This window comes from Leptosomus discolor, chromosome 6 (assembly GCF_034619465.1).
Source record: "Leptosomus discolor isolate bLepDis1 chromosome 6, bLepDis1.hap2, whole genome shotgun sequence".
NCBI classification, from domain to species: domain Eukaryota; kingdom Metazoa; phylum Chordata; class Aves; order Leptosomiformes; family Leptosomidae; genus Leptosomus; species Leptosomus discolor.
Genome location: NC_141396.1, coordinates 19,069,546 through 19,096,221, shown reverse-complemented (window position 1 = coordinate 19,096,221; position 26,676 = coordinate 19,069,546). Strand labels below are relative to the sequence as shown.

At 38.0% G+C, this 26,676-nt stretch overlaps 1 protein-coding gene across 2 annotated transcripts in view; it reads left to right on the top strand.

Annotated features, from left to right (window-relative positions):
* TNKS2 (tankyrase 2) overlaps nt 1-17,705 on the top strand; it is a 33,030-nt gene extending 15,325 nt beyond the window's left edge. The window contains exons 12-28 of one of the 2 annotated variants that reach the window (XM_086467253.1): nt 237-408; nt 1,111-1,190; nt 1,618-1,763; nt 2,191-2,356; nt 2,665-2,884; nt 3,306-3,415; nt 3,897-3,968; nt 4,147-4,335; nt 5,121-5,373; nt 6,025-6,107; nt 6,702-6,822; nt 9,311-9,408; nt 10,055-10,129; nt 11,204-11,309; nt 12,795-12,981; nt 14,427-14,583; nt 14,872-17,705. In XM_086467253.1, coding sequence (XP_086323379.1) covers nt 237-408; nt 1,111-1,190; nt 1,618-1,763; nt 2,191-2,356; nt 2,665-2,884; nt 3,306-3,415; nt 3,897-3,968; nt 4,147-4,335; nt 5,121-5,373; nt 6,025-6,107; nt 6,702-6,822; nt 9,311-9,408; nt 10,055-10,129; nt 11,204-11,309; nt 12,795-12,981; nt 14,427-14,583; nt 14,872-14,934 — 2,298 coding nt within the window. In that variant the 3' untranslated portion in view covers nt 14,935-17,705. The remainder of the gene's footprint in view (nt 1-236; nt 409-1,110; nt 1,191-1,617; nt 1,764-2,190; nt 2,357-2,664; nt 2,885-3,305; nt 3,416-3,896; nt 3,969-4,146; nt 4,336-5,120; nt 5,374-6,024; nt 6,108-6,701; nt 6,823-9,310; nt 9,409-10,054; nt 10,130-11,203; nt 11,310-12,794; nt 12,982-14,426; nt 14,584-14,871) is intronic. The other variant, XM_086467254.1, reaches the window with a different exon arrangement.
* Nucleotides 17,706-26,676: the final 8,971 nt, after the last annotated feature.

Here is a 26,676-nt window from a genome sequence, read left to right as displayed (position 1 = left end):
TGTTTATGCTGGATTTTCATGTGCCTCTAAAAGGGGGCTGTTCTTCAGTGAATTTAGTTAAAACTTTTTGAAGTGCTTTTGTTTAAATTTTGTCTTTCAAACTGTTGTGACCTTTGGAAATATGCTAAATATGTTCTTTTAATTGAAGTAAGACAAATAGGTGTGAAATTCTCCCAGTCAGCAATGAAAATAGCTTTCGTATTAAGTTTTAATGGTGGTATTTGTGTTATTTTTAGGTTAACGCATTAGATAATCTTGGCCAGACTTCTCTCCATAGAGCAGCACATTGTGGTCATCTTCAGACGTGCAGATTGCTGCTGAGTTCTGGATGTGATCCTTCCATTGTGTCTCTGCAGGGCTTTACAGCCTTACAAATGGGGACTGAAAGTGTGCAACAGCTACTACAAGGTACAACTGATTCATACAAGATCCACTTCTGAAGTAATGTGGTGATTTGTTTTACTTGCCATTTCAAGCACTGTCAAGAAGTAATAGTGCACACAAGTTCAAAAAAAAAAAAGGCACTTCTACAAACCAGTGCTGGGTTGTGCAGTAGTTCTTCCATAAGCACGTGCACAGGGAGAGTGCCAGCTCTAGGTGGTGTTAGCAATATCGTTTACTCTCTAGTATTCAGCTATACAGATTGTCAGAGATGCTCAGAATGTTTCATGGTACAATTTTTGAAAAACCCTGACTTAGGGAGGGAGGAATCTTGTAAGTAGAAAATGAGTTTCAAAACCAAAAAATGGCTGCTTTGCATTTGTGAGCAGAGGCAGCAAGGTGCATGGATTTTTGAGAGTAGGGTTTGGACGTTATACACATAGGTAAGCTTCTTGATGTAGTCTAATTCTGAAACTGAAAGAAGTATGTTTAGTTGGTTCCATAGTACTTCAAAATGGATAGGAAGCATGCTGCTAAAGGCAATTTTGCAAACACTATTAAAGCTAATACATACAGTTTTAGATAGTAAGAAAAGACACAACTTCTCTATGGTTGGCTAACTTTTTTTTTTTTAACAGAAATCTTTGAAATACTCAAATGATTTCCTGTCCTAACAAATTCCTTCAACTACATACACTTATCTGTCATGCAACCTCATTTATTTTGCAGAAGGTATCCCATTAGGTAATTCCGATGCAGATCGACAGTTGCTGGAGGCTGCAAAGGCTGGAGATGTGGATACTGTAAAAGTAAGCTTAAACCTGTCCTAAAAATAAGAGGGAATTATATCACAAACTGTAATTTCTCAAAACAAGCAGTCAAACAGCCCTTCACTGGCTGTTTTAAAGTTGTGGTCTCTGTCCTAAAACCTTTGTATTGCACAAATATTACAGGTGACAAAATGTAATGTTCACCACCTCCTGAAGTTTGTCTTGTATCAAGACTATAAATAAGAAGTCACAGGTATAGATTTGGGAGGAGGGAGTATGTAACTTTTTTTCTTGGGGCACGATCTGTGAAAAGTAAAGATTTTATGTAAAAATACCTGAAAAAAACCACTTTCTTAATGAAAACAATTTTTCAAAATTAGATGTGTATAATAACATTTTATGACTAAATTGAAAGTGTCCCATTGCTATATATAGTGATGTATGTTTTATTTTGGGGATTTCACAGAAACTATGTACAGTTCAAAGTGTGAACTGCAGGGATATTGAAGGACGTCAGTCTACACCACTTCATTTTGCAGCTGGATATAATAGGGTATCCGTTGTCGAATATCTTCTCCAGCACGGAGCTGATGTGCATGCAAAAGATAAGGGGTAAATACTCAAATGTGTGTTTTTCTTGGCAATTGTAATTGCTGATATCTGTCAGCTCTTGAATATTGCTAGCTGATAAGCATCCCATCTTTCTTCAGACGTTCAGTTTTTTTTGTTTTCATGGAAAGTTCTGTTAGAATGAAGATGTTCAGAATATCCACAAAAACATTTTGCAGTTCTTGAGATGAGAGCATCAAGAATTTCTCTGGCACGTTGTTTTTACTTCAGTGCCACTACTGATTGCATTTTCACGACTTTGTCTGTAGATATTCCTACTATATTAGAATATTATGGGAAATTTTTTTTTGAAAAAGGGAGTTTGTTTATGGTTTGATTGCTGAAGGTGCATTGTGTTTTAAGTTTATATCACTTTGTGAAAAAAGACCCAGTTTTTAAAGAGAATTGTTCTCTTTTTAATTGTTTCCAGGGGACTTGTCCCTTTACATAATGCTTGCTCATACGGTCACTATGAAGTTGCAGAACTGCTGGTTAAACACGGTGCAGTCGTCAACGTAGCTGACTTGTGGAAATTCACTCCCTTGCATGAAGCCGCAGCAAAAGGAAAATACGAGATTTGCAAACTCCTCTTGCAGGTATTACATATGCTGGAGAGAGGTTACTTTCTTTTCTTTATTGTTCAGTTTGAAATGAGATTGGATTTCTTTGAGAAATTCATTTGTATTTTGTGGTTTCTAAATGATTGTAGTTAAAGGTATGTTTTCAGTAAAAGGGATATTGTTAGCAACTATGTTGTCCTTTCTCACACAGTAAATGAAAGGCTCTCTCTGAATGTGGCATCACAAATATGTGCCAGAATATTTGCTCAATAAGGCATAAGATGCCTAAGATGCAACATGTTTATTCTACTTACGTACTTACCACCTGTTTTTGATGTGCACAGCATGGAGCTGACCCTACAAAGAAAAACAGAGATGGAAATACTCCTCTAGACCTTGTTAAAGATGGTGATACTGACATTCAAGACTTGCTTAGAGGAGACGCAGCTCTACTAGATGCTGCAAAGAAAGGTTGTTTGGCCCGAGTAAAAAAGCTGTGCTCACCTGACAACGTCAATTGTCGGGACACGCAAGGACGGCATTCAACACCACTACATTTAGCAGGTCAGTGTTTTAATTAACTGGTTTGATCAGAGTTACTAATGATTGTGGCTGAACTTTCTGTGTCTGAGCAAGGTTAAAGTGTAGCCTCAAGCTAGAGGATTCCCTATTTTCTCTTTAAAAAAAAAATCAGTATTTTATGCATATTAATCTTACATTCCCTTTCTAAACTGTGTGACTCTAATGACTGTAATTTCCTATTCTCTCTGGCCAAAGAGGATCTTTTATTGTTTATTGACAGAGGTTTTAAAACCAAATAGTCTTAAATAGGGTGAAGCTGTCCTCACTAACAGATAATACACTGTCTTCACTGGGATTGACATCTTAACTTGCAAGTAATTTAAGTGAATTACTACTTCTCTACAGCCTGTTGAGGGTGTTTTTTAATATATTCTATTTATTCTGTCCTTTTGCAACCTTCCAGCTGGTTACAACAATTTGGAGGTTGCAGAGTACCTATTACAGCACGGAGCAGATGTGAATGCACAGGATAAAGGAGGTTTGATTCCTCTGCATAATGCAGCATCTTATGGGGTAAATATTTCAAACTTTGAGGCTTTATTTAAAAAAAAAAAAAAAAAATAAAAGCTATACACTTAATTGTTACATTTCAGTTACAGTATTGTGAGCCAATGCTCGCCAGAAAGCTTTTGCGATTGATTTGTAATGTGATCTTACTTGTAAAATGCAAAAAAAAAAAAAATTTGATCAGAGGCAGCTCATTGTATGTAGGTCAAGATTCTTTTGAATTTGTAAAATCGTTGTTGGAATTTATAGAATTGAGTTTTCTGAACATGAATGCTTAGAAAGCAAGCAGCCTGAACGGTGTTCCATAAAATGCATTTCCTTACCTGTGCTAGTCAAATTTTATCAGTAAGATCTTATTTGGCTGGTGTTGAGACACTTAATTGTTTTTGTGGACTTCCTGGATCTTTGTGTTTGGGTCAAGTCCTTAATCAAAACAGTTGGAGTACTTGACAAACTGGAAGTTCAAATTCAGGTTTTTTTCCTTCAGATTCCACTGGATTTAGGATTCTGTTGTAGTCTGTCTTTGTTTCATAAGAGAAGAAATCCTAACTTCTTCCTGGTGTGTTATAGGTGAGGAAGAAAACACCTTGTTGTAATACCTTTTTTTAATCACAGTTATAAAGTAAATGTATTCTAAGAAAATTCAGGATGGGATTACAGAGAGTGTCAGTAATAGTTCCGATTTAGTTTAATATACTGTGGTACCTTGGAATTTAACAGGTGTTTCTGTTTTCCAGCATGTTGATGTAGCAGCCTTACTTATAAAGTACAATGCGTGTGTGAATGCTACGGACAAATGGGCTTTCACACCTCTGCATGAAGCAGCCCAGAAAGGAAGGACACAGCTTTGTGCCTTGTTACTGGCACATGGGGCTGATCCTACTCTGAAAAACCAAGAAGGGCAAACACCATTGGACCTGGTCACTGTAAGTGATGGGGCTCTTCTTGGAAAGTCTGTACTTACCTTCCATTTGTGGCAGCTCATCTGAAAACTATCCTTTAAAAAAAAAAAAGAGAGAAGTGATACGGCAGCTTCTGCAAAATCTAAAATACTGTGGTTTCTCTGGTGTTTATATATGCCTGGTAAGGAAAGTCAGTAAAGCCTTTATAAACCTTCCTGATCAAGACTTCTTATTTCAAGATGGAGGGGGGGGGGGGGGGGGGAGAAACAAAACCACACAACAAAAGGAATTAATGCTTATAATTTGAAGCTTTTAATTCAGTACTTATAGCTTGACTAATACAAAAATTATGGCAATAAAATGTAAGCAAACTTTGTAGGAACATAAATTTAGAAACTATCTGGCTGTTACATTTTTTGGGTGGGTTTTTTTTTCCTAAGTATTACAATCCTGTTCAAAGCTATGCTCAGAATATGTTTTGTTTCATAAATTCTGGTTGCCAGTAGAAGCTTTTTTGTTTGTTTTTCCTAGAAAATTCATCCTGTTTAATTGTCCTTAAAGTATTTTTGAAATTATTAGTCTTTACTTTTTATCTTATTACAGTTTTTATTTATAAATATTTTACAGTTTCACATATACTGTTGGCACAAAAGGCCATTTGTGAACTGCGCTGTAAAATGCGTATTTGTCCAATATGTATGTATTTATTTTGCTATGTATTTAAGTCTGGAGTAATGATCATGCATTCTAGGAAAAAACATTGCATAAAAGTTTTCCTCTGTTTTAATAAGCTGTTTTCTGCTATTTAGGCAGATGATGTCAGCGCATTATTGACAGCAGCAATGCCTCCCTCCGCCTTACCGACTTGCTACAAACCTCAGGTTATAAGTGTGTCTCAGACTACAGGTTCTGCAGCTGATTCCCTGTCTTCTGTTCCATCCAGTCCATCCAGTCTGTCTGCTGCAAGTAGTCTTGACAACTTGTCTGGTAGTTTTTCTGAACTTCCTTCTGTTGTTGGTACAAACAGTGCAGAGGGAGCTACTGTTCTGGAGAAAAAAGAAGGTGAGGCTTTCTCAGTTAGAAATGAGTAACATTTACTATCATGTGGTGAAAAGAATACCCAAGTATGAAGTTTCCCACATGTGCATGCAGTTACTATGACATATGCGGTATCCCTGTGCCTTATGATGTCATAAACAAGGAACAGAAGTCTTAAAAGTCTTGTAGTGTAAGATTTTAGTGCTTCGCCTCACAGAATCTTTAAAATGTTCCTTTTTTGCTGTACAGAACTGAAATGCTGAATTGTGTTAAAAGAGAAGTCAAATGAAATTTGGCTCCATACCAAGCAGTATTTTACTACGGACTTTTGTCTGGTTTCTGAGAGGCTATTCTTAGATGAGATATCTTGAAAAGGTTACTTCTATAATGTTTTAGTCTTCAAAATATTTTCTGTTTGAACGTGCGTTTCTGGTAGTTAGTTGCTTATCTCATGGAAGCACAAAGACTGCTCTTGGGAGGGATAGAAATCTTCAAGTACTAGGGTAGATTAAGTAATAGTTGCCACTGGTCAGTGATAGAGGTATGTATTCTCCATCTTCAGAAGACCAGGACTTTCTGCCTCTCTCACTATTGCCACAGACAGCATGAGATATGTATACTTTTATTTTGCAATATGTGCCTAAATGTTCATTGCTGGTTTTTCTTCTTACTCAGTTTCAGGTGTAGATTTTAGCATCAATCAGTTTGTGCGGAACCTTGGCCTTGAACATCTGATTGACATATTTGAGAGAGAACAGGTGGGTAACTATATTTATTTCCAGATACTCAGCTAGAAAGCAAGGGAATGTATACTGACTGTTTAGAATAACGTAATGAGACAGATTGAAAATAAGTGAGTGTCAAAAGGTGTGGAATGAAAGGAAGGAATGTAACTGGATTTTTTAAATTGATGTATAATATAAATGTGTATTAAAATACATGTATGTTTAAAAAACTGGGGGCAATAATCTCTATCAGTTTGAGAGTTTGAGAGGCATGTTTCAGCAGTATAAGTGGTGGAGTAAATAAGTAGTCAGTGTTGTTTAGTAATTTCTGGTTTTATTTCTATTTGCTTGAATACATCCAGAAAATTGTATTTCTCCATCAGAAACATGATCCTTACAAGCAATAAGAGTTACACGATTGTAGTTTGTAGCATACTTATTTAAAGATGAAAGTTTGGAGAAAACAGTTGAGTAAAAGTACAAGAATAATACTCGTCTCCAGTGTTCATATTCTTTTCACTCTTGCTTTTTATCTCAGCTGTTGCGAGGTATATTTTCACTGTCGCTGGCAGCTGTTCTAGTCTGTTTATGCTGTTTCACAAAAAAGTGGGTTTGCTTTCATTATAGATAACACTGGATGTATTGGTTGAAATGGGACACAAAGAATTGAAAGAAATTGGAATTAATGCTTATGGCCATAGGCATAAAATCATTAAAGGAGTTGAAAGACTGATTTCTGGACAGCAAGGTATATACTTGTTTCACGTAACACTGCCTTTATGAATCCACCTTTATAAATGTTTTGTATTATTGAATCTCAAAAAGAATTACTAACAAAACTTGTCCTAGAAACTGGCACTACAAATCATAAGAATGTCTTCTGACTTGAAACATAAATGCTTTTATTTGTGCTGTGAATTACTGTGAGTCTTCCCTTTCAGTTCTCTAACTTATTTTTCTTCACGATCAATGTTTGGTGTTTACTTAGGTGAAGTGTAGATCTAGTGTAGAATGATTGTAAGCTTTTTGAGGTAGGGACTATTTCTTTTCATCGGAGCACTCTGGAGAGCAGAGCACGTTCTGTTGATGGGTTAGGGCCTGTAATGTACTGTTCCATTGAGTTCTGCAAAAGAATACTGTGTTTGCTCTCTGAGAAAGCCAGCTGAAATTCTTTTATATATGTTTCTTTAAAAGTACAGTTAGTGTCCTTCCAGTGAACCAAAACTAACATAATTGCTTTAACAGCTTCGGCTTGTATTGAAGTTTATGCTAAAGCCTCTTTAATATGAGCACAATCCTGGGAATAGTATGATGCATTTAACTATGGCTGCTTAAGAGACAAAAAAACCAAACCTTTTTTTTCCTCCTTGTCTCACTGAAACATCACTTACTATTGTTTATCTGTGTTTCATGGAAAATGAATAAATTAGTTAGAATTGGTAGGTTTTTTCCCCTCTTGAATTCACCATCTGTGAATTCTCATTCTAAAATCTGCACTAATGAGGGAGTCACTATCCCAAGCTCTAAGTTATTTTTCACTCCTTAAAACAGTATTAACCAACCTTAAAGATAATCCTTTTCCTAGTAATGAAGTATTTAAGTGAATCTTTGTAATTTTCTCTTAATTGACTGATAGTTTTTGACAGATTCATTGTGTATTGTGGACCGAAGTTACTTTTAAGATGTCATTTCAGCCTCATGTCCTATTTGAGTTCTAAGTTTACACAACCAGTAATCATATATGGGGTTTGCCTTCCAAGTAGGACTGATGTGTTTTTGAACATATGTATATCTGTACATACTGTAATATGTTTGTATATGGACAAAATGTCAAACATCTAAATTCTTCACCACTCCCACCCACATTCTTTTCTAGACTCTTGCTGTCTTGCCGTAAAAGGCTTGACGTTTTAGTTTGTAACATTAACTGCAAGCATAAGTACTTAACTGAGTATTTCAACAGCTCTTAATTTTTTTTTCTAGGGTGTGTTTTTGAGACAGGGAGGATTGTTGTCGTTTGTTTGTGTTTGTCAATTTCTATATCCTAACCTTGTGCTCTTGCACTCAAGTATGTTTGCATTGGTATTTTGGCATCTCTTCCTCAACACAGTATAGCCATTATTTTGAATTTAGTAGGGCTTTTGTGGAAAAGCTTTATTTTGGTGCTTCCTTGCCAGAATTTCTTGCTCCTGAACACTCTATTCCAGTTGCACCTGCTAACATGAGGCTCCTGCCTGGATGAATCTGTAATTTCACTTTTCCCCACATTATTCCTTTTCATAGAGATTATGACAGGCCCCATAACTAACTCTGGTCACCTGCTAGTTGTCTGGGAAGGCCACGGGCAAAAGACACCTGATAGATGCTGGTTTTGTATTCCTATGTCCAGTAATTACGTTCCTGTTACTTGTCAGTTGTGACTGAAGTCTGTATGTAAATCGACAATGGATTCTGCATAAAATTCAACTTTGTTGTTGGGTTTGGGGGTTTTTGTGTATTTGGAATGATAGAGATGTAGCCTTTAAGCATTCAGTATCAAGCTCGGGCCTTTTAGGTTCACAGACTAATTAGTTCTTCTATTAGCTCTTTCTGCATGATCCATGGGAAAAATATTCCTACTGAATTAGCACTTCAAGTCAATTCTCTTGTTCATGATGCCATTGCCATCAGTAGTCATGGACTCTGTACAGGGACGGGTTGCTTACTGTTTCACTGCCTAGAGGTGAAATGAACTCTTAAGTAAGCAACTGCTTACATATAGTTTCCCTGTCATGTACGTTAACATACTGAGTTAAGCACAGGCAAATGGGTTAGTGTGTCTGAAATGTTTGTTCTTGTTGAGGGAATGATTGATCAGTATCCACAGATTAGTGAAAATGATTGGCAGTGATCTGCATCCAGACCGAGCTGCTATGCTTCTCAAGGCATTTAGAGTGAATACATGGTAGTATATGGGTAGAGTTTATAAACAGAGATGCTGAAAAAGTCAGTTGAAATTAATCGAAGTTATTTGAGGAATTGGACTTTGACATCCACACAAACGTGTGTGGCTGATGGAAGGCAGTTAAAGTCATTGGTAATCTCTGCCTGCCTTAGCAGCTAACATCTTCATCTTGTAAACGGAGTCTTGAGAAAATTGTCCTTTTAAAAAGAACCATCTCTTTCTGGTTTTCATTCCAAATAAGCAGTCTTAAAGCAGTTTCTGAAACAGTTGTTCTGTTTTGTAATGTTCACAGGGCTTAACCCATACCTGACTCTAAATACTTCTGGTAGTGGAACTATTCTCATAGATCTTTCCACTGAAGATAAGGAATTTCAGTCGGTAGAAGAAGAGGTATGCCTTTCTTTGGAGTCTCTCAGTGTTCTTGTTATTTCTACTAAAGCAGAAGATAAAGAAGTATTGCTAGGCAATTTAACAGTGCAATAAGCATCTCTAAGCCTAAGAAAAACTTGCATAAGCATACTCCAAATTTCCAACTTTGACTGTGCTGCTTATAATCTGTGCTCATGACATCCATCATTTTTTTCTTACTTGTGTTATTATTGTTTGTAGTAATTTTAAAACCACTCCTATATAGAAGAGCTCTTTGATATAACGTATGAATTCTATGCTACCAATTGCCTGTTGTACACAGTTTTAAGTCACTTCCTTCTAAAGTGTCGTCATCACACAGGACAAAATTCTGAAGAAACAATATTCTAAAGAGATTAGTGACGGTCTTTTTCAATTTTAAAACTAGACCATGGACTATTCAAGATGCGTTTTTTTTTTAAAGAAATCATTAAATCTATTCGTGTGCATACACAAAATCTGGCATTACTTAACATACAGTCATTGCCTAAAAACTTCTTGTATGATTTTTTTGGGGGTTTTTTTGAGACAGAATTAGTTCTTTTGATTTCTTTGACTGTGTGAAGGATATGTGTGTTGAATGTATTCTGAAACAAAGTGATCCTCCTTTAAAATTCTCAATCTTCAGATGCAGAGTACTGTCCGAGAGCACAGAGATGGCGGACATGCTGGTGGAGTCTTTAATAGATACAACATCTTAAAGGTAGCTGTTGCATTTTTGTGGTCGGTAGTGACACCTTTAGAGTTTTGGTTGAAAATAAAATGTCCATAAAATGTTCTACATTTGTTTGTTGAGTTCTATAACATGGTAAGATGTGCCGCTCTGAGACATGCACAGGAAAAAGATCATCTTCCAGGGAAATTCAAAAAGGATGATTATATGGAATACCTGCTTATGTATGGGTTAATAGTCATTAAGAAATTTTGTGAGAAATTGACATAGAAGGACCTCGCAGAAAACTGCAGAGTGTTTGAAGAAAAAGACAAAAGCTTTTATAGGAAACAAAAGAAGGATTCCGGTTGAGGGAACGGCAGGTGGAAAAAACAGCAAGAAGTAAAAGCAAACCTCTTGAAGCACGGTAGTAAGGGTACCTATTTTGGCTTGATTTAATGCCAAAGAAACTTAAAACACCAGGCAGTAGACAACCTTGCTTTAAATAATTTATTTTTAATTAATTAATTTTATTAATAATTTTGCTTTGCAATCATTTTTTTTCCCTGAAGAAATGGTCATTTTCATTAAAATGATAGAGATTTTGATTTGCAAGTAAGTAGTACTAAGTTTTATTCTGAACTGATGCTAGTTTCCCCAGTAGAACTGATATGCTGTACCTACACACATAAGGCTTTGCAGTGTCCAGCATACTTCTGCAGAGAGGACATAATTCACTTTCTTATAAAAGTATTCTAGAAGTCTTCATGGAAGACACTTCTTAATGTACCAGATGAACTTTTTGCTAGTGGTTTGGCATCAAGCTATGTTTGGAGTGATACTCAAGTAGAATTGTGACTCAGCCTGCTAAATTTAAATGCTTCACGGATGTTTAAAATTATTTGATTCTTAATTAAGCACATAATGATGATTTACTTCAGTTATGCTGCAACAATCAACTTCTGCAGGGTAAGTTAAAGAATTTGTGTTTCATTGGGTTCTAAGGAGAGTCTTCTTGTTTAAGTGTAAGTGTACTGTGGTATAACTGCTGTAGATTAAACATCTGTCAAGTAAAGCAAAGACGTTTTCAGTTTCAGGGCAGAACTTACATTTTGACTGTTTCAGATTCAGAAAGTGTGCAACAAAAAACTATGGGAAAGATACACTCACAGGAGGAAAGAGGTCTCTGAAGAGAATCATAACCATGCTAATGAAAGGATGCTGTTTCATGGTGAGATACTGAAATGCACCTTTTGCATGAGTTTTGTATGAACAACCATTTGTATGTTTCACAGTGAGGACATAGAACACACTGCATCTTTCTTCTGAAATTTGCATTTCCTTGTCTCACCCTAGAGGAGACTTCAAAGTTCAAAGTTAAAACATTTTAGCAATTATCAATAGAGATTAAGGGGTGTGCCTTCTCCTTGACTAAATTATTAATTCGGCTATATGACCAAAATGATTAAGGCCCGAGCTTTATTCTGCTATGGGTTGTTTTGGGGCTTGGCGTGGGATTTTTTGTTTTCTTGTTTGCTTAGCTCATTCTTGTTCATCATTCCAGAAAAGATTGCTTATAATTAGAAAAATTAAAGCCAATTGAAAGCTCTCCTGTGCACAAATACGTAGCATTTTTAAGCAAGCTCACGGTACGTCCTTACAATGAAAGTTACATAGTTCCCAACATTATACGTTACTGTTGGAAGCCGCAATAACACAATAATTAACTGCTTGCCCAAACTTGTAGATATCTAAATCCTGTCTTTTGACTGTGGTCTCTACCTGTGTAGGAGGAAACGGCCTCTTAATGGAACAACCAGTCTTTAAAGGAAAGTCTTTTAATTTAGTTGGGTAATAACAAAATTATCCCTGGAACAAAGCAATTAATGCCTTCTGAGTGTTCTATGAGTGTTCTTTTTTTTTTTCTTTTAAGTCTTTAGTTTATATAATTATTTTTTTAAGCATTAAACTATGTCTTTACGTATGCCACTTGCAGGAGATATTGAGCAATTATAGGTTGTTCTCATTCTCGTCTGGAATATTCTGCTTCATATACAGTTTTATCATCTTTAGGCTGGAGGATAGGGCTTTAGATTTTCTCTATAATTCCCAAAATAACTCTGAAATGCCATGTTCTCTTAGAACAGCTGTTTTCTAAAGGTGCTTTCATATTTATGTATACTCTTATAAAAATCCTTACTAAAAAACCTTCACTTTTTGTGAAAATGAATGGGTATCAGGTGTCTTGAGATGCAGAATCCTACCATTTTGAACAGATTATTCATTAAGGCTAAATTTTATGACCATTGCAAGTCTATAAATACTGGTTTACGTTTATTGCTTTTTAAGTGCAATCTACTTCTTCGTGTTAGGAAGAAGACAGGATTTGTGTAGCGATGCATTTGGTGAATCCTGGTTAGAATGAAGCCCTGCCAAAGGGTGTGCAGATTGATAGAGCCTTCCCTTGCAGCAAGAGCTGTCTTGGATATTATCCTTTGTAAATCTTTGTTAAAAATGTACGCTTACCAACTACTGTCATTTGTATAATACCTCTAGCAAATCCGCTGTGTAAATCTGAGGTCAGAATTTCTAGCAATTGATTTCCTTGTAGACATAGAAAAACTGTACAAAAAATAGTTGTGAATGGATAATTGAATTGTGACATGTACAAAAATCTTTATACTGTATTTTCAATATTTTACTTCCTTTCTCTTAGGCTCCCCATTTGTAAATGCGATTATTCACAAAGGCTTTGATGAGAGACATGCCTATATAGGCGGCATGTTTGGAGCTGGGATTTATTTTGCTGAAAATTCTTCCAAAAGTAATCAGTATGTGTATGGAATTGGAGGTGGCACTGGATGTCCGATTCACAAAGATAGATCTTGCTATGTTTGCCACAGGTAAGTCATTCAAAAGAATTTGATTTTGCCTTTGTATATTATGTTAGAGATCATCAAGTCACAGAGTCTCTCTCTGAAGAAAGATTTGCTTTGTAACCAAACCTTCTTAGCACTCTATATGCCAGGCCCAATAGAGGCTTTTAGAAAATTCTGATATTTGAATCTTAAAGAACCTTTAATCTTCTCCAGTGCATTTAACCCAACTTTTGCCCTTAACTTATTGTAAAAATCAGACTTAGGTAGCCAGAGAGTGAAGAGGATCTGCTAGATGCTTGTGTGAAAGATGCAGCAGTATGAGGGTTTAGTCCACGGCCTGTTACGGAGAAAGGAGAAATTCAGTGATCCTCAGGTGCTGTATTTCTTTGAGGAGGATGTACTTTGTAACAGTCAGCCCCCAGGTCACTGCTGCTTCAGACACCAAAATACAGATGTGGATTTGTGGACTCTCTACCACTGAGTGAGTTCTTAAATCCACTTTTCTGGAAAATGCTTGTGTCTTATTGACACCATCAGTTCAGAATTAAGTTACTCTTCATGGAGTTAGCTGTGGTAGAGGCCATCATTTCAACCAGAGTATTTCGGTGTTTGTGTACATGCTATTTTACATTGGCATCAAGGGTTACGGTCAGTCTTCCAGTTTCCTTCCTTGAGTCTGCCCCTTTTCGTGCTGCTTACTCTTTTCTGGCAGTCTCAAATAAAGAGAATAATCTTCTAGAGTTATTGAAGATGTCAGAGTCTTTTTATGCTTTCTAAAGTTTTGAATAAGAAGCTTTTTTAATTTGTCTTGTGCGAAGAGTTAGAAAAGCAAAAGTTTTAGCTGAGCAAAATAGTACATAACATTAGTCTACAAAAATGCCATTGCAGTAGTAAATATGTAAAGAAATAAATACCCTTGTTCTTTCGTTTTGTAATGAAAACAACGTAACATACTGTGACAAATGCTAGTATGAGATATTTCGTGTTGACCTAGAGTTTGCACGCGGCCTTGATGTTGATTTGGCTGTTAGATACAAATCCAGTGTTAGAACACAAATGGATTATGTTGTTAGTCTGAGAGATGGGTTGGGCACCCTCAGAAAACTTTTTAAAAAAACAGACATTTAAAAAAAAAAACAAACAAACAAAAACAAAACAAAAAAAAAAAGCAAAAAGGTAGTGACAATCTTTGAGCTTTGAGTACATTAAGCATGCTGATTCCAGTAATTAAGATAAACATTTTTCAGTGTTATTACCAACCCTTTCCTCAGGCTAAAGAGCTTTTCCAAAGGCAGCGTAACTTCTTCCTTCAAAACAGAACTTCAGAATTTTGTGAACTGCAGAGAATGATGAAAGTGGCTTTAAAGTTCAACTGTTCTCCTCAAGTAAAAATTTTGAATTATGAAGACAGTCTTTCTGGAGCTCCGCAAGCATTTTGTATTTATGGTCCTTTTTCCCTTTTAACACAGGCAATTGCTGTTTTGTCGTGTAACCCTGGGCAAGTCTTTCTTGCAGTTCAGTGCTATGAAAATGGCTCATTCGCCCCCAGGACATCACTCAGTTACTGGGCGACCCAGTGTAAATGGATTGGCATTGGCAGAATATGTCATTTATAGAGGGGAGCAGGTAAGTAGCTTTTTGGTTAGGTTTTTCAGACATTTTTTTTTATAAAGGCATGTAATGAGTTGGGTTTTTTTTTTTACTTTCAAGGTGCTAGGACTTGCTTTTGTCTTAAAACAAACTCCGGCTGTGGCTGCAGGTGAAAGCATCTGCGCTTCCTCAATGCTCCAGGCATTTTGCCTTTGGCATTTTGCCGCCTTTTCTTTGGCATAAATATTCTTTCCCCTCTCTAAGCAAACATTCTGAATTTATCCAGAAAATGAAATCATAATAATGTGTGTGTCACTCTTTCAGGCTTATCCAGAATACTTGATTACTTACCAGATTATGAAACCTGAAGCCACCACTGAAGCTTAAGATGAATTACTTGTGGGAAACATCAGACTTTGGATGCCAAGACACCAGTGGCTCCCATCCTGTTAATTATGAGTTGTTGAAAAACTTTCATCCACAGGTGGTGTGGTAGCAAATGTGAACAAAATATACCATTTTTGACTTGATAAAGCTTTAATAATGTACAGTATGTTTTTCTAAAATTTCAGAAATGTCCTCTTTTTCAGCACTTTAACAGATACCATTCCAGGCATAAACTGGGGTTTGGCTGTACTAAATTATAAACAAAAATTAACTTGAACCAATGGTTTTATACAATACTGCATTGAAATTTAGCAGAAATTGTAATGCTCTATACAGGAACTCATTTTAGTAATATTGTGTTCTTTAAAACACTGCATTTACACTGAAAACATTTTCATTTGTAAAACTGTAAATAAGAGCTTTTGTACTAGCCTGGTATTTATTTACATTGCTTTGTAATATAAGTGTTTTAGAACTGCAACCTTGTACAAAATGTTTTTTCCAGTTATTGGTTCATCTGTGTTTTCTCATGCACCATAGATTTGAAAAGCCAATTTTTTTCTTTTTCAGGGTTTATCACTTATTTGTGAGGGAGAAAGCAATTTTTATCTGAAGAGGTTTAGAAATATCCAGCTTTAGATTGAATATGCAAATTTTTGTTCCATATTTTTATTTATGAAATATACATTCCTGAGAATGGTGGGCTATGAAAATAGAATGTTCCAGCTGAATACTAAAGTGGTTTTCCACCTATTGCCTAGAGTTTAATATTTTATTTCTGTAAGATGTCTTCTGAAGTTTTTTATTTAACTATACGTATGGTTAGCCTGTATCCTCGCTTCAAGGCTAGTAGACCTTGCAAGTTACAGTTGTAGTAAATTATTTTCTTTGAATGTAGCTGGAAAATTAACCTCAAGGAGGTCTTTCTTGAGTTCCTCTTGCTTACATTTAAGCCGGGAAGTTAAATAGCTTATTCCTAATATGAGGGCAAACAACTTGGCCTTTGTTGTATGGTTCTTTTGGTAAATTAATCTACCTGTTGGTGCCCTGAGGATACGAGTGTTGCAAGGTGGAAATGTTAAAAACCATCCTGTCATCTCCTGTGTTTCTTCCATGTTCATGTTCAAGCTGTAGTCGAAGCGGGTGTGTAGAAGTGTGTTTATCTGCAGTGCTTTTAGGTGAGTGGAACTGGTCGGGGTGTGCCCTGTGCTCGTCTGGCTAGGCAAGGAGTGTGTGAGCAGGATGAGCAGCTTTTCCATGGCAGCAGCTGCGTTCGGTAGCCCTGGTATGACCACTTGGGTTCAGGAAGAGCACGAAAGGTAGAACTCCTTGTTCAAGTCTCATTTGGGGTTGGAATGCACCGATCAGTTCAGTCAGCCCTATCATAGCTCTCTTGTGTGTTCTGCTTCTCTCCCGTCTGCAGTTTTTTACCTACGTATTTCAAAAATATGTAAATACAAATTATAGTTCATTTGGGGTTAAAGTGTTTAGGAATATATTTTAGTTGTTTTATATTTCTACATACAGGACACTGTCCCAGAAGACAGTTTGTTTGCAGGGCATGTTATCATACCATGGTTTTAAATGTAGTAACTGGTCAAGATAATGAAATCGTCTTGCTGATGTGGTGGTTATGTGACTATGCTCTATGTAAAAATTTATTCAACCTTACCCAGTTATGTGGGGAATCCGAGTAGTAAGATTGCATAACTCTTGCAGAAAGTAACATTGGCTATGAATAAAAAAGGCTTTGATTTTTAGGTACTTTCTCCCAGCATGTTGCCTGTTCCTTAGGTATAGTAATGCTGGCACTGGTGTTCATGCAAAATCTGTTAAGTATGTTTAAAACTTTTTGTTGTTGTTGCTAAAATGCTTCATTCTCTATGAATGATCACTTAACGTCTTGTAAAATGTTGTGGTATGATAGCATTTTAAGTGGTACCACAATGTTGGTTTTGTCTGGGGATTTTTTGAGCTGTTTTTTTTGCATGACATACCTTGCACTGAAGATGGAAGCTGTAATGATTTGATAATACTGACTATTGAGGTGAACTCTTAATCTCTTGTGCAATTAGTTCTGCTTTACTCGAAGTGTCTTTACCTGTACTGTATAACATTCCATATCCATTTAACACTAAATAAATTTAATTCACTGGTTTTCTGGTAGCATGGGAGTAATTGCAGATGTAGTATGTCAACCCGTTGTTTTAAACATAAGCATACACAATACTATAACAAACTATATCATTACAGGGGAAATTAATTGCATTAAATGGAAAAGATTTTAATGTGGATGAAAAACTGTAAATACTGTGGAAAATTGTAGTTTGATATATAGCTAACAGCTTTAGCTACCAGTGAAAAAGTTTTAATAATAAATCTAGAATTAAACTTTAGTTTATGCATTTAAAACTCCATTATATGGTCCAAAACTGAAAAAGAAAACTGCTGTATGTTAGATTTGTAAAATGAAGAGTAACCTGAATATTCTTACCTCTCAGATAACTGCACAGGTAGCAGTACGATACATACATGAGCAACAATAAAAGTACTGCTTAGATCACTTGTAGTATCACAGTAACTAAGTAGTTTTACTTCAGTCGGACCACTTCTGTGGTGGGAGGTTTCTAAAACCAGACTTGTATAAAAGATTTAAGTAGATATGAGCACTAGAGGGCGGGAAAGCAAATGTTTAGTAAGATCGAGGGTGATGAAAATCTTTGAATATCATGGGAGTGCAACTTCTAATAAAACTGCTTCTGAAAATTCCACCAATGTGGGTTGTAAAAAGTTTAAATTTTCGTTCTGCATTAGTTTTTAAAAAGTAATTGGTGTAAAAACATCTGCTGCAACTAAGCAAATTGAAAATGTTTGGGTTCTTTCTTAAAAACTTAGACCTTAGTTCTTAGAAATTAAAAAATAATTTAGCCAGATTCTTCTGTCATATATAACTGAAAAACTAAAGATTATCCATACAATGCATGTTCAAGAGGTATTTTAGCACTAATTTTGAATGGAAATAACTGTATGAAAGGAGTTGCCCCTCTCTTTTCTACCCTGAACTTGCTTATTAAACACCATGCTGTGTGTCTACACGTATGTGTGTATGTGTGAGTACACACACTTGCTCAGTCTCACTCACTTTATTCACCAAGAAGCTGAGAAAAAGCAAAAAAAGTTAGTTTTCCAGCAGACCACCATTGTCAGTGAGGGTGCTGCAGCCTAGGAGCCATTTCTCCTTCTTCTGCCCATCTCCTGAACTTAATGTAATAAAACAGTTTTTCTCTTTTCCTGAAAATGAGAACAGAATCCTGTGGATGGCTTGCCTTCTGCCTTCCAGTAAAAAAGTAGAAAGGCTTGATTTGTGCTCATCTAATGCAACAATACAACAGACTGCTTTCTCACCTTCACTGAACTGGAAAACCAGATTGTCTGAGGTCTGCCCCTCTGTGGTTCTTGGAGCTGTGCTTTTTCTGCACCCACTGAAGTTGCGGTAGGAGGTGGAGATAGTGTCAGCAAGGGGAGAGCTATGGTCAAGGGTGTGGAGGGAGGTGTGTGCCTCTCTTTGCCCCTCTCTAGCAAGCATAAGCAATAGTACTTCTGAGAGTATCAAGGGGGTTCTTCCCTCTGCCTGTGGCTTGCTAGCTCAGAAAAAGCTGCAGGCAGCCAGAACAGAGTGCAAGATAAAAAGCAAAAGCATGTAGATGACTGGTTTGAAGTTAACATGTTCTGCCCTAGAAAGGGACAAGGTTGATAACTGAGAGAAGACAGACAGGAGGGGAGAGATCTTAAAAGCACTAATAACCTGTAAAGAAAACACTGAAAAGTTACGGTAGGAATAACTAATATAATTAGTAGGAATGGCCAAGATAATCATAGTACATCAATTTCCCAATTCGTTAAAACAGCAAACAAGCTTTGATGTGTAGACGTTACAGGGATTTCGACATAGCCCTTTTTGAGAAGAACACACATGTTTAGGAGGAGAAAGTTGCAGCTGATTGAGAACATTAATGTTAGATCCAGGAAATAATGTGTGCAAGAAAAAGAAGTACGGTTTAAAAACTGAAGGCAAGTGTCCCATACAATACTTCTTAAAAACATTGGTTTGAAGCATTGATTATCAGAGACAAGCTGAAAAACCGCAATAAATACTATAGCAGTAAAGTGCGTCACATTAAATGATCTATGTGGGCTATGTCTAGTGGTAGGATGTCTGTGGGCAGGTGGGGGTGTGGATTTTAATACCGCCAGAAAATTCAAAGGAGGAAGTGGAGGTCTTCCCATCTGTAATCTTGATAAAACTGCTAAACTTATTCAGCCACAATCAAGTATGTTTCAGCTGGGGTCTGAGTGGTTTGCAGTAAAGGGGATTGCTGTGGTTTCTTGTACAATTGCGGTGTACATGATGCTGTTGCACAATGCAGGTACAGTGACACACTTCCTTGCAGGGGAACCCTTACTTGCAGTTTGTCAGTTAGGACCATTAAGGGTTTTCAAAAGATCATAGCAGTAGAGTTTGCAAGTGTTAATATTTAAAATAGATGTATATTGTTTAAGGAGCAAAAGAAAATGCACCTAGTGCCTAAGAGGCTTTCTATAGTTGGGAAAGCAGCCTCGTGTCAGCTGGTCTAGGCTGGTACGTGTGGGAAAGGATTAATATTGAATGGTGAAGCTAATAGAAATAGCCTGAGAAATGGACTTGAAAGTAGTCACTTCTTTCTAGGGTATTGGTTTTATGTTGTCCAGCTGCTCTTCCAAAAGGTGACTTTTTTCCAGCAATGTATTTGGAAGTTTATTTCACAACAAGAAATTTATTCAATTTTGTGAGGCAGTGGGCATCATAGATCGATAGACAGGTATAGAAGTAGAACTTCTTACTAGCCTGGTAAAGAAGTGAGTGAATAGATTAAGCAGGTGAATAAATTAAGCAAGTAAATAGGATGTAAGTAGAACTGAAATTACATGAACAAAGGGAAAAATTGATTTTGTTGCAAAAATGAGTAACAGTAAATCAATTAGTGTATATAATATTGTGTGGCCCAACTGAGGAGGATATTGAATCTAGTAGTTTTTAATAATTGAAGTAGTCAAAGTGGAAGCTGACAGCAGTTACATTAAGCATTGTTTTAATTAATGACAGAATGAAGTACCAAGCAGTCAAAAAGTGTCATCTTTAAATAAATACATCTGTATATGATAGCCAGCACCTGCTGGATAGTGGTCATCTATTTGGAAGTACTTTAACAAAGCTTTGAAAACATGCAGTAAAATAAATTAGATTTGGGTTGGTGTTAAAGGTCTTCGTTCTGAATAATAAATATTCATTAGAGCACCTGTTTTCATAAAACAGTCTAATTCAGGATTTAGGGAAAGAACTAGGAGAATGTAGCAGTAGGTTACTAAAACCCAAACACTTATAAATAATCAAACAACTATGTAATACGGGCAGTTTCACAGGTAGCATAGTCCCAGTAATAACATAGGGCGCCTGAAGCACGTAGTGTAGAAGGTGTTACTTAATGCAATGATTCTAAAACCAGGAATCAGATAAAGAAATAAATCTGACTTCAAAATAAAGGGACTAATGGTAAAGCTTATTTCAAAAGATTGAGGCATGTGAAATTGCACTTAGAAGCTGCAAAACACATGTTTTAAGAGAAGAAAAAGTTCTCATTGGGACTGGAGCTCTATGAATGGAAAACAGGTTAATGCATTACTAGTAGGATGGATTTCTAAAGGTGCAGAACAGATGGACCTTGAAGAAAAAAAGTGAATTAAAAAAGGGGGGGTGGGGGGATTCACTGAGTAGCTCCTGAGGGTGGTGGCAGATATGTTAATGGAGAAAATCTGCTGAGTGGTATACCAGAAGATCTGAAATTGCCTACAGAAAATTAGAATGAAAGGCACTAAGTGTCTTGATAAGGAGACCAAAATAGAGAAAAGTGCTGCTCTTAACTGTGGTGAAGAGGAAGTCAGTTTTCTGAATTTCTGAAATAAAAAACCTTAAAGTAAACCTTCTATCCAACGTCCTATTTATATATGCTACGTAAACATTTTAAATATCTTTAAAAGCCTCTGAGTATTTGTATAATCAGACTTGAAATGAGACACTGGCAGAATGATGAGCTGGCACTAGCACATTTCAAGCAGTCCTCAATAGTAGCACAGAGCAGGCTCATCCCAGGGGTGAATTCTAATGGAATTAACCCATTATGGATAGGATTAGACAACAAATACAGAAACCTGCTCTTCCTATGTGATTGTGTATTAGCCCATATTCCAAGGCACTACTTCTGAAATACCATCTGCTATTAAAAGTGTGCTTAATCAATTATAATGTTGGAAACACTTAATAAAAAAATGGACGTTTGTAAAATACAAGAAAGAAATAATATTCGTTTCAGACCTTGACCAATTAAAAGGAATGTTTCACACTTACTGTAAATGGAAAGATTTATTCGGGGACATGCTTTAAAACCAGTTTGGGATTGTTTTATATATAAAAGTACCATATGTCTGCTGTAGGGAAATAGTCCAGCAGAATACTGAAATCATGACAATAACTTGGAAGAGATATGAGAACGTTGTACATGTGGCAACTTTTAATAGCCAAGGACTCATACGAAATTGTCTGTAAATGAACAGTTAACAGATTTAGGTATGCCTGCTTTCTGTCTTCTGAGACTCTCCTCCCCATTCCCAGAAAGTGCCAGCTTTTCAGTAAAGGGGTTTATGGCTTAAATATTTCGTACATCAAGTTTTGGTTGTGTTTATTTTTTTGAAAAGAAGAAAGAGTAATGATGTGGTGATGTACAATTAATAGCTTAAATATTATTAATTGTGTAATAGGGTGCATTGTTATGTATTACAGATGTTTTATTGCAATATCAATAAATAACGTATTTTCTGTTAAAAAATACTTTTTTAAAAAAATTATTAATATGTCTCCTTCACTGGGCTGATTTTACAGTACAGATTTTGGGGAGTTTGTCATTCAGCATCTTTAAGCTGCTTGAAATACTGTTAAAATGCTGGGCTGCTGACCTACTAGTTCTAGCATAATGACTTTTCTCATATCTGTAAACACAAAGTCATGTATTTGCCTCAAAATTCTGTTACTCTCATAAAAATTAATCATAACTGTATTTATACATACCCTAATTTAGCAATACAGGTGGTTTAAGGTTATTAACTGCAACAGTTGGTTTCTCAAACTTGGGCACAATTTGTTCTCCCCTGTTGTATCTAATTCTGGAGGTAAAACGTAACCAGGATTTCCCAAGTTTGTCCTTTAGTTTTAAAACTTAGTTTATTCTGGTTTCTTCTTTTTCATAGCATTTTGTCTCTTTTGACCCAGTGAAATTCCTGTATTTATTATTTAGCTGTAGCTACCTGAAAAAAGCCTTGCTTTGTTATCACTAGTTCTCCCTTATACTGAGGTCAGAGTGGGGTCTGGCATGGATGTAACGCTACGGGGAACAGGCTGTACACACATTTTGTCTCTAAAACTTCCTTCCTGAACTAAGCTTTTGCTTTTCACATCAGGAGGGGCTTGGGGGTAGCTCGGGAAGGTTCAGGTGGCCAGATGCGCTGCCTCTCTTCCCTGAGCGATGCGGAGGGGTCCCGATCGCCTTCTCCGTTGTCACTGCTAGAGGTGGCCCTGCTGTCAGATATGTCACTAAACAAATAGTGTTGCAGCCTGCATTCACCTGGCTTTCATCGGTGCCTTTTGCACCCTCTCCCCTGTCACAGACTGCAGGGACTTGCTGCCGTTGGGGACCTCAGCTTCTTGGGTCAGTCTGCCCTGCTGTAGGCTCTGTACCGGATCTGAAGACGCGCTAGAAGGCTGTTGGGTGTGGCTGGAGCCTCATGATCTACAGTGTTTGAGTGATGCGGATGGCGTGTGACAGGAATGTGCACACCCTAAATGAACAGCGGTTTCCATGGGGATCTCTGTACCTATAGATAGCAGGCAGCCCAGTATCATTTTTATTGCTGGAAATTCCTGTTTCTCTACAGCTCTTTCTCGACAACTTTCTCTATAATTTTTCCTGGTTTCTTTTTCGGCCCAACTCTGTAATAAGGCAATCAAGCCGAGTTCTGTGATAGTCACGATAGCCGCTGAGAAGCTGCAAGGCATTTCAGTTTAGATAAAAGTGAGGTTTATCCAGCTTGCTCCCAGGTAAGTTCACACAAAAAATATCTGCTGTGGCGCTTTAATATACACCCTGTAAAAGCAAATTATCGTAGAACCATGGAATGGTTTGGATTGAAGGGACTTTAAAGGTCACCTCATCCCACCCCCCTGCAGTGAGCAGGGACCTTTCAACTAGATCGGGTTGCTCAGAGCCCCGTCCAACCTGACCTTGAATGTTTCCAGGGATGGGGCTTCTACTACCTCTCTGGGCAGCCTGTGCCAGTGTTTCACCACCCTCATTGTAAAAATTAGATTATTTCTGGTTGATACTAAAGAACCTAAATTGCAACTGGTAATTTTAAACCTTGTGTTTGAGAATAAAATGAGTGTATATTTCTAGAGGTCTTTGATTTAAAGAACTTTGCTTGCTTTGACATAGGGTATTTCTGTTCTCAGTGTTCTCAGAGTAGGATCCACATCATAATAAAAGCTGTTTGCCATTTTAAGTAGTTTCAAGTAAATAAGGAGTATCTGCCTGAGAGAAAGGAACTATATCCAGCTTGTATTTATAGTTCAGGATTCAAGAAATTAAGCTGAGGAATATATACCAGTACTGGTTAAGAACAAGATAGATTAATCTGCATACTAACGATGTAAAATGCATGTGAAATCTATAGCCTCTGATGTGGAAAGCAGCACAAGTGGGACCACCAGTTCTGCCAATCAGTCACTTCACATTTCCCACTGTTTTCCTCTATTGTAGCAAAATGTGAGAAGCTGCTCTCAGGCCACACAAACAATGCTCTTTATTGGTCTTTACTGAGGCATGATCAGGCGTCTATGCTGAGACTGCCAGCCTCAAAGAAGTGCTGCTGGATGACATCTGGCAGCCTGGCTTTGCTACGGATAGATTTATGAGCTGTGAAAGATGGTCAAATCAACATCTTCTGCATTCTTGATAGGATTAGGGTTTCTGGGACATGCAGCCATTTGCATATTGCCCTGACTTACCACATTAGTATTGTGTTTGTGGCTCATTTTAGTAGAGTTGGGGGGGGCTTTCTCCCTTGACATCCTACCATTTTTCAGCCACTTTTGGCAGCGGCGCAGCTGTGTTGGTGTAACAAACCTAGCAGAAATCATACTTTTGATCTGACTTCCAGTTACAATCTTAATGCAAATCAAGAGCAGCAGCAGTTGTGATAAGCTCTTTCACTCAGGGAAGGATGCTTTTTACTGTGGATGAGCTCACTCGCACACACACACACACAAAGTTGAATGACCAGTGCAGTTCTGTAGAGAGTCACAAAAGTTGTCCCTAGGAGCTGAAGAGAGAACATCTGACCTAAGCTACCTTTCTACAGCCTCAAGCAATGACTGAAGTTTGTGGAAAGCTTGATTTCATCAGTAAAAACTCAACTAAAAACCCTGTTAGCATTAAATGCCTGTTCCTATCCCTTTACTCCTCCTCCCAAATATGCCCAAGACTCAGACCACGGTATTTTTTTTGCAATGCTGGTCATCCAGTGCTCCTAAATTACAGCCTGTGCTTGTCACTAGACTGGAGGTGGCTTCACGTTGCTATGTGTGCACTGAGTGACAATGGCCACGCACCCCTCAGCAGCTCCCTTGTGGCCTGCCTGGATAGTGGCACAGGACAAAGCCTCTTCCTGAGGGACAGGGAAGGGTCTGGGCTGGAGACACGGAGCCCTGGTCAGCACCAGGGCAAGGCTGACAGCAGGGGTGGGAGAGGGGGCTTGTGGGGCCCCCGTGGGATGGCAAAGCAGGTAAGAGCTGGTGGGGCAAGAGCAGGGCCAGTGCCGGAAGATGCTGTATGAATCTACAGGCCACCAAGGGCGGCTATTGTCCCTTCAGGCCCATAGTGGGGCACTTACAGCCATTTCAAATGAGACTTCACCAGTCCTGTCACCAAAAGAGCCAGGCTCGCCTGCCGTTGGACACTCTTGAGCTCCTGTGCCATCCCTTCCCTGATGCTGCTATAACCACCTGGGGGATCTGACCCAGCCAAAACCTCACCTGCCCCAACGTGCTTCAACCCAGACTGGTTCCCTGATCTCGTTTGCGATGTGGCTGCATAAACACTTGCACTGACATAAAAACATGGGCAATAGCAAAAAAAGGAGAAGGACAAGGCTGCCTCTTCCAGCTGCAAGGTCAGCTTCTGCTGACTGAAGTTGGTGGCGTAAGCAATGTTCCCCAGCCTTGGCATGCCAGTGTGAGATAACAGGGTTAACTGCACAAGTGTGCAGTGGACAGGATTTACAAGGTGCATAGAAAAGAGAGGGTATCCAACAAATCACTATTCCAAATTTACAAAGTCCTTACCTAGACTATGTAATAATAAAAAATAGATGAGCTATTCCTCTTCAGGAAATGATGACTTTTCCAGCCTTATCTTCTGATTTCCTTACACCAATTTTTTTACACTCACTTCCACTCTGATTTAAAGTTAGCTGATGCCTTCTCTCTAGAGCAAATTACTTTTGCTGCAGGTGATGTGTGATGGAAATATTTTCATCAACCTCATTCAGGAGTTATCTCCAAATTTCCAACAAGAAGTCTACTCTGCTCTGGCATCTCTGTTAAAGTTTAAGTAACTTGGAAGGATTTAGCATCTCTGAGAGTCCCATCGTGCTGTTAAGTTGTGGGCAGAGGAACTACAGAGATGGAAACATACAGGATCATCTCAGCCTAATTTCCTTGGACAGCAAAGAGCATGGAGAAGGCAGTGAAACATCTGCATGACCGTGGCAGGTGAGGACCCACATAAAAGACAGAGCAAGCTGGGACAGATCATATTCTGGTGGCGTTGGCTGTGTACTCCTAATTTTGTGATGTTATTTCATTCCTAAGCCACATTTGCCACATGAGCACATTAAAAGGAAGGCGGCAGCCAGCAACAGGTGATTCGGGCTCTCCCCACCATCCTTGCACTGGCAGAAAGTGTCAGCCAGAGCCTTTTGGTGGCCCAGTGACGTGTTGTCCCCACAGGTACCCCAGCACACAGCTGGCCCCAGCCCTGGGGCTACCTTGTCTCCCAGAAATTAAAATAGGAGCCTTTATCTCCCTTAGATCTATAATAACTTCTTAAACCAGACTGTTTTTTGTTTCCTGATACTGTTTTCCTACCAGACTACGGCACTGTAAAGTTCCTGGCTCAGACATCCATTGAAACAAGCCGTCACGTCACCTCTGCTATTTACCATGGACTAATAAAGCTTTAAAAAGCCCCCAGAAGCTATTAAGATGCCATTGATGTGTACATGTGTGGCAGAGCCGAGCACAGGAGGACGTTCATTGGCCCCGTGCTGGGTGGGATGACATCAGGCCCTGCTTTCCATAGGGCCTCCAGCTTGCCCCGACGTCTGCTGAGGGCTGCAAGAGAATAGAGCCGAGGGGAGAAAACCTTCACACTACACCCTCCCGGCTCCAATGAGAACACAGGCAGCTTCAGCTAGGGATAAAAGAACTTAAAAAAAAAAGAGAGAGAGACTATAGTCTTGGAGCTGCTACTAACGGGACATGAATCGCAAGAGACCATTTCATGCCGAGGGACTTTAGAGAGCAGCATCCCCAAGAGC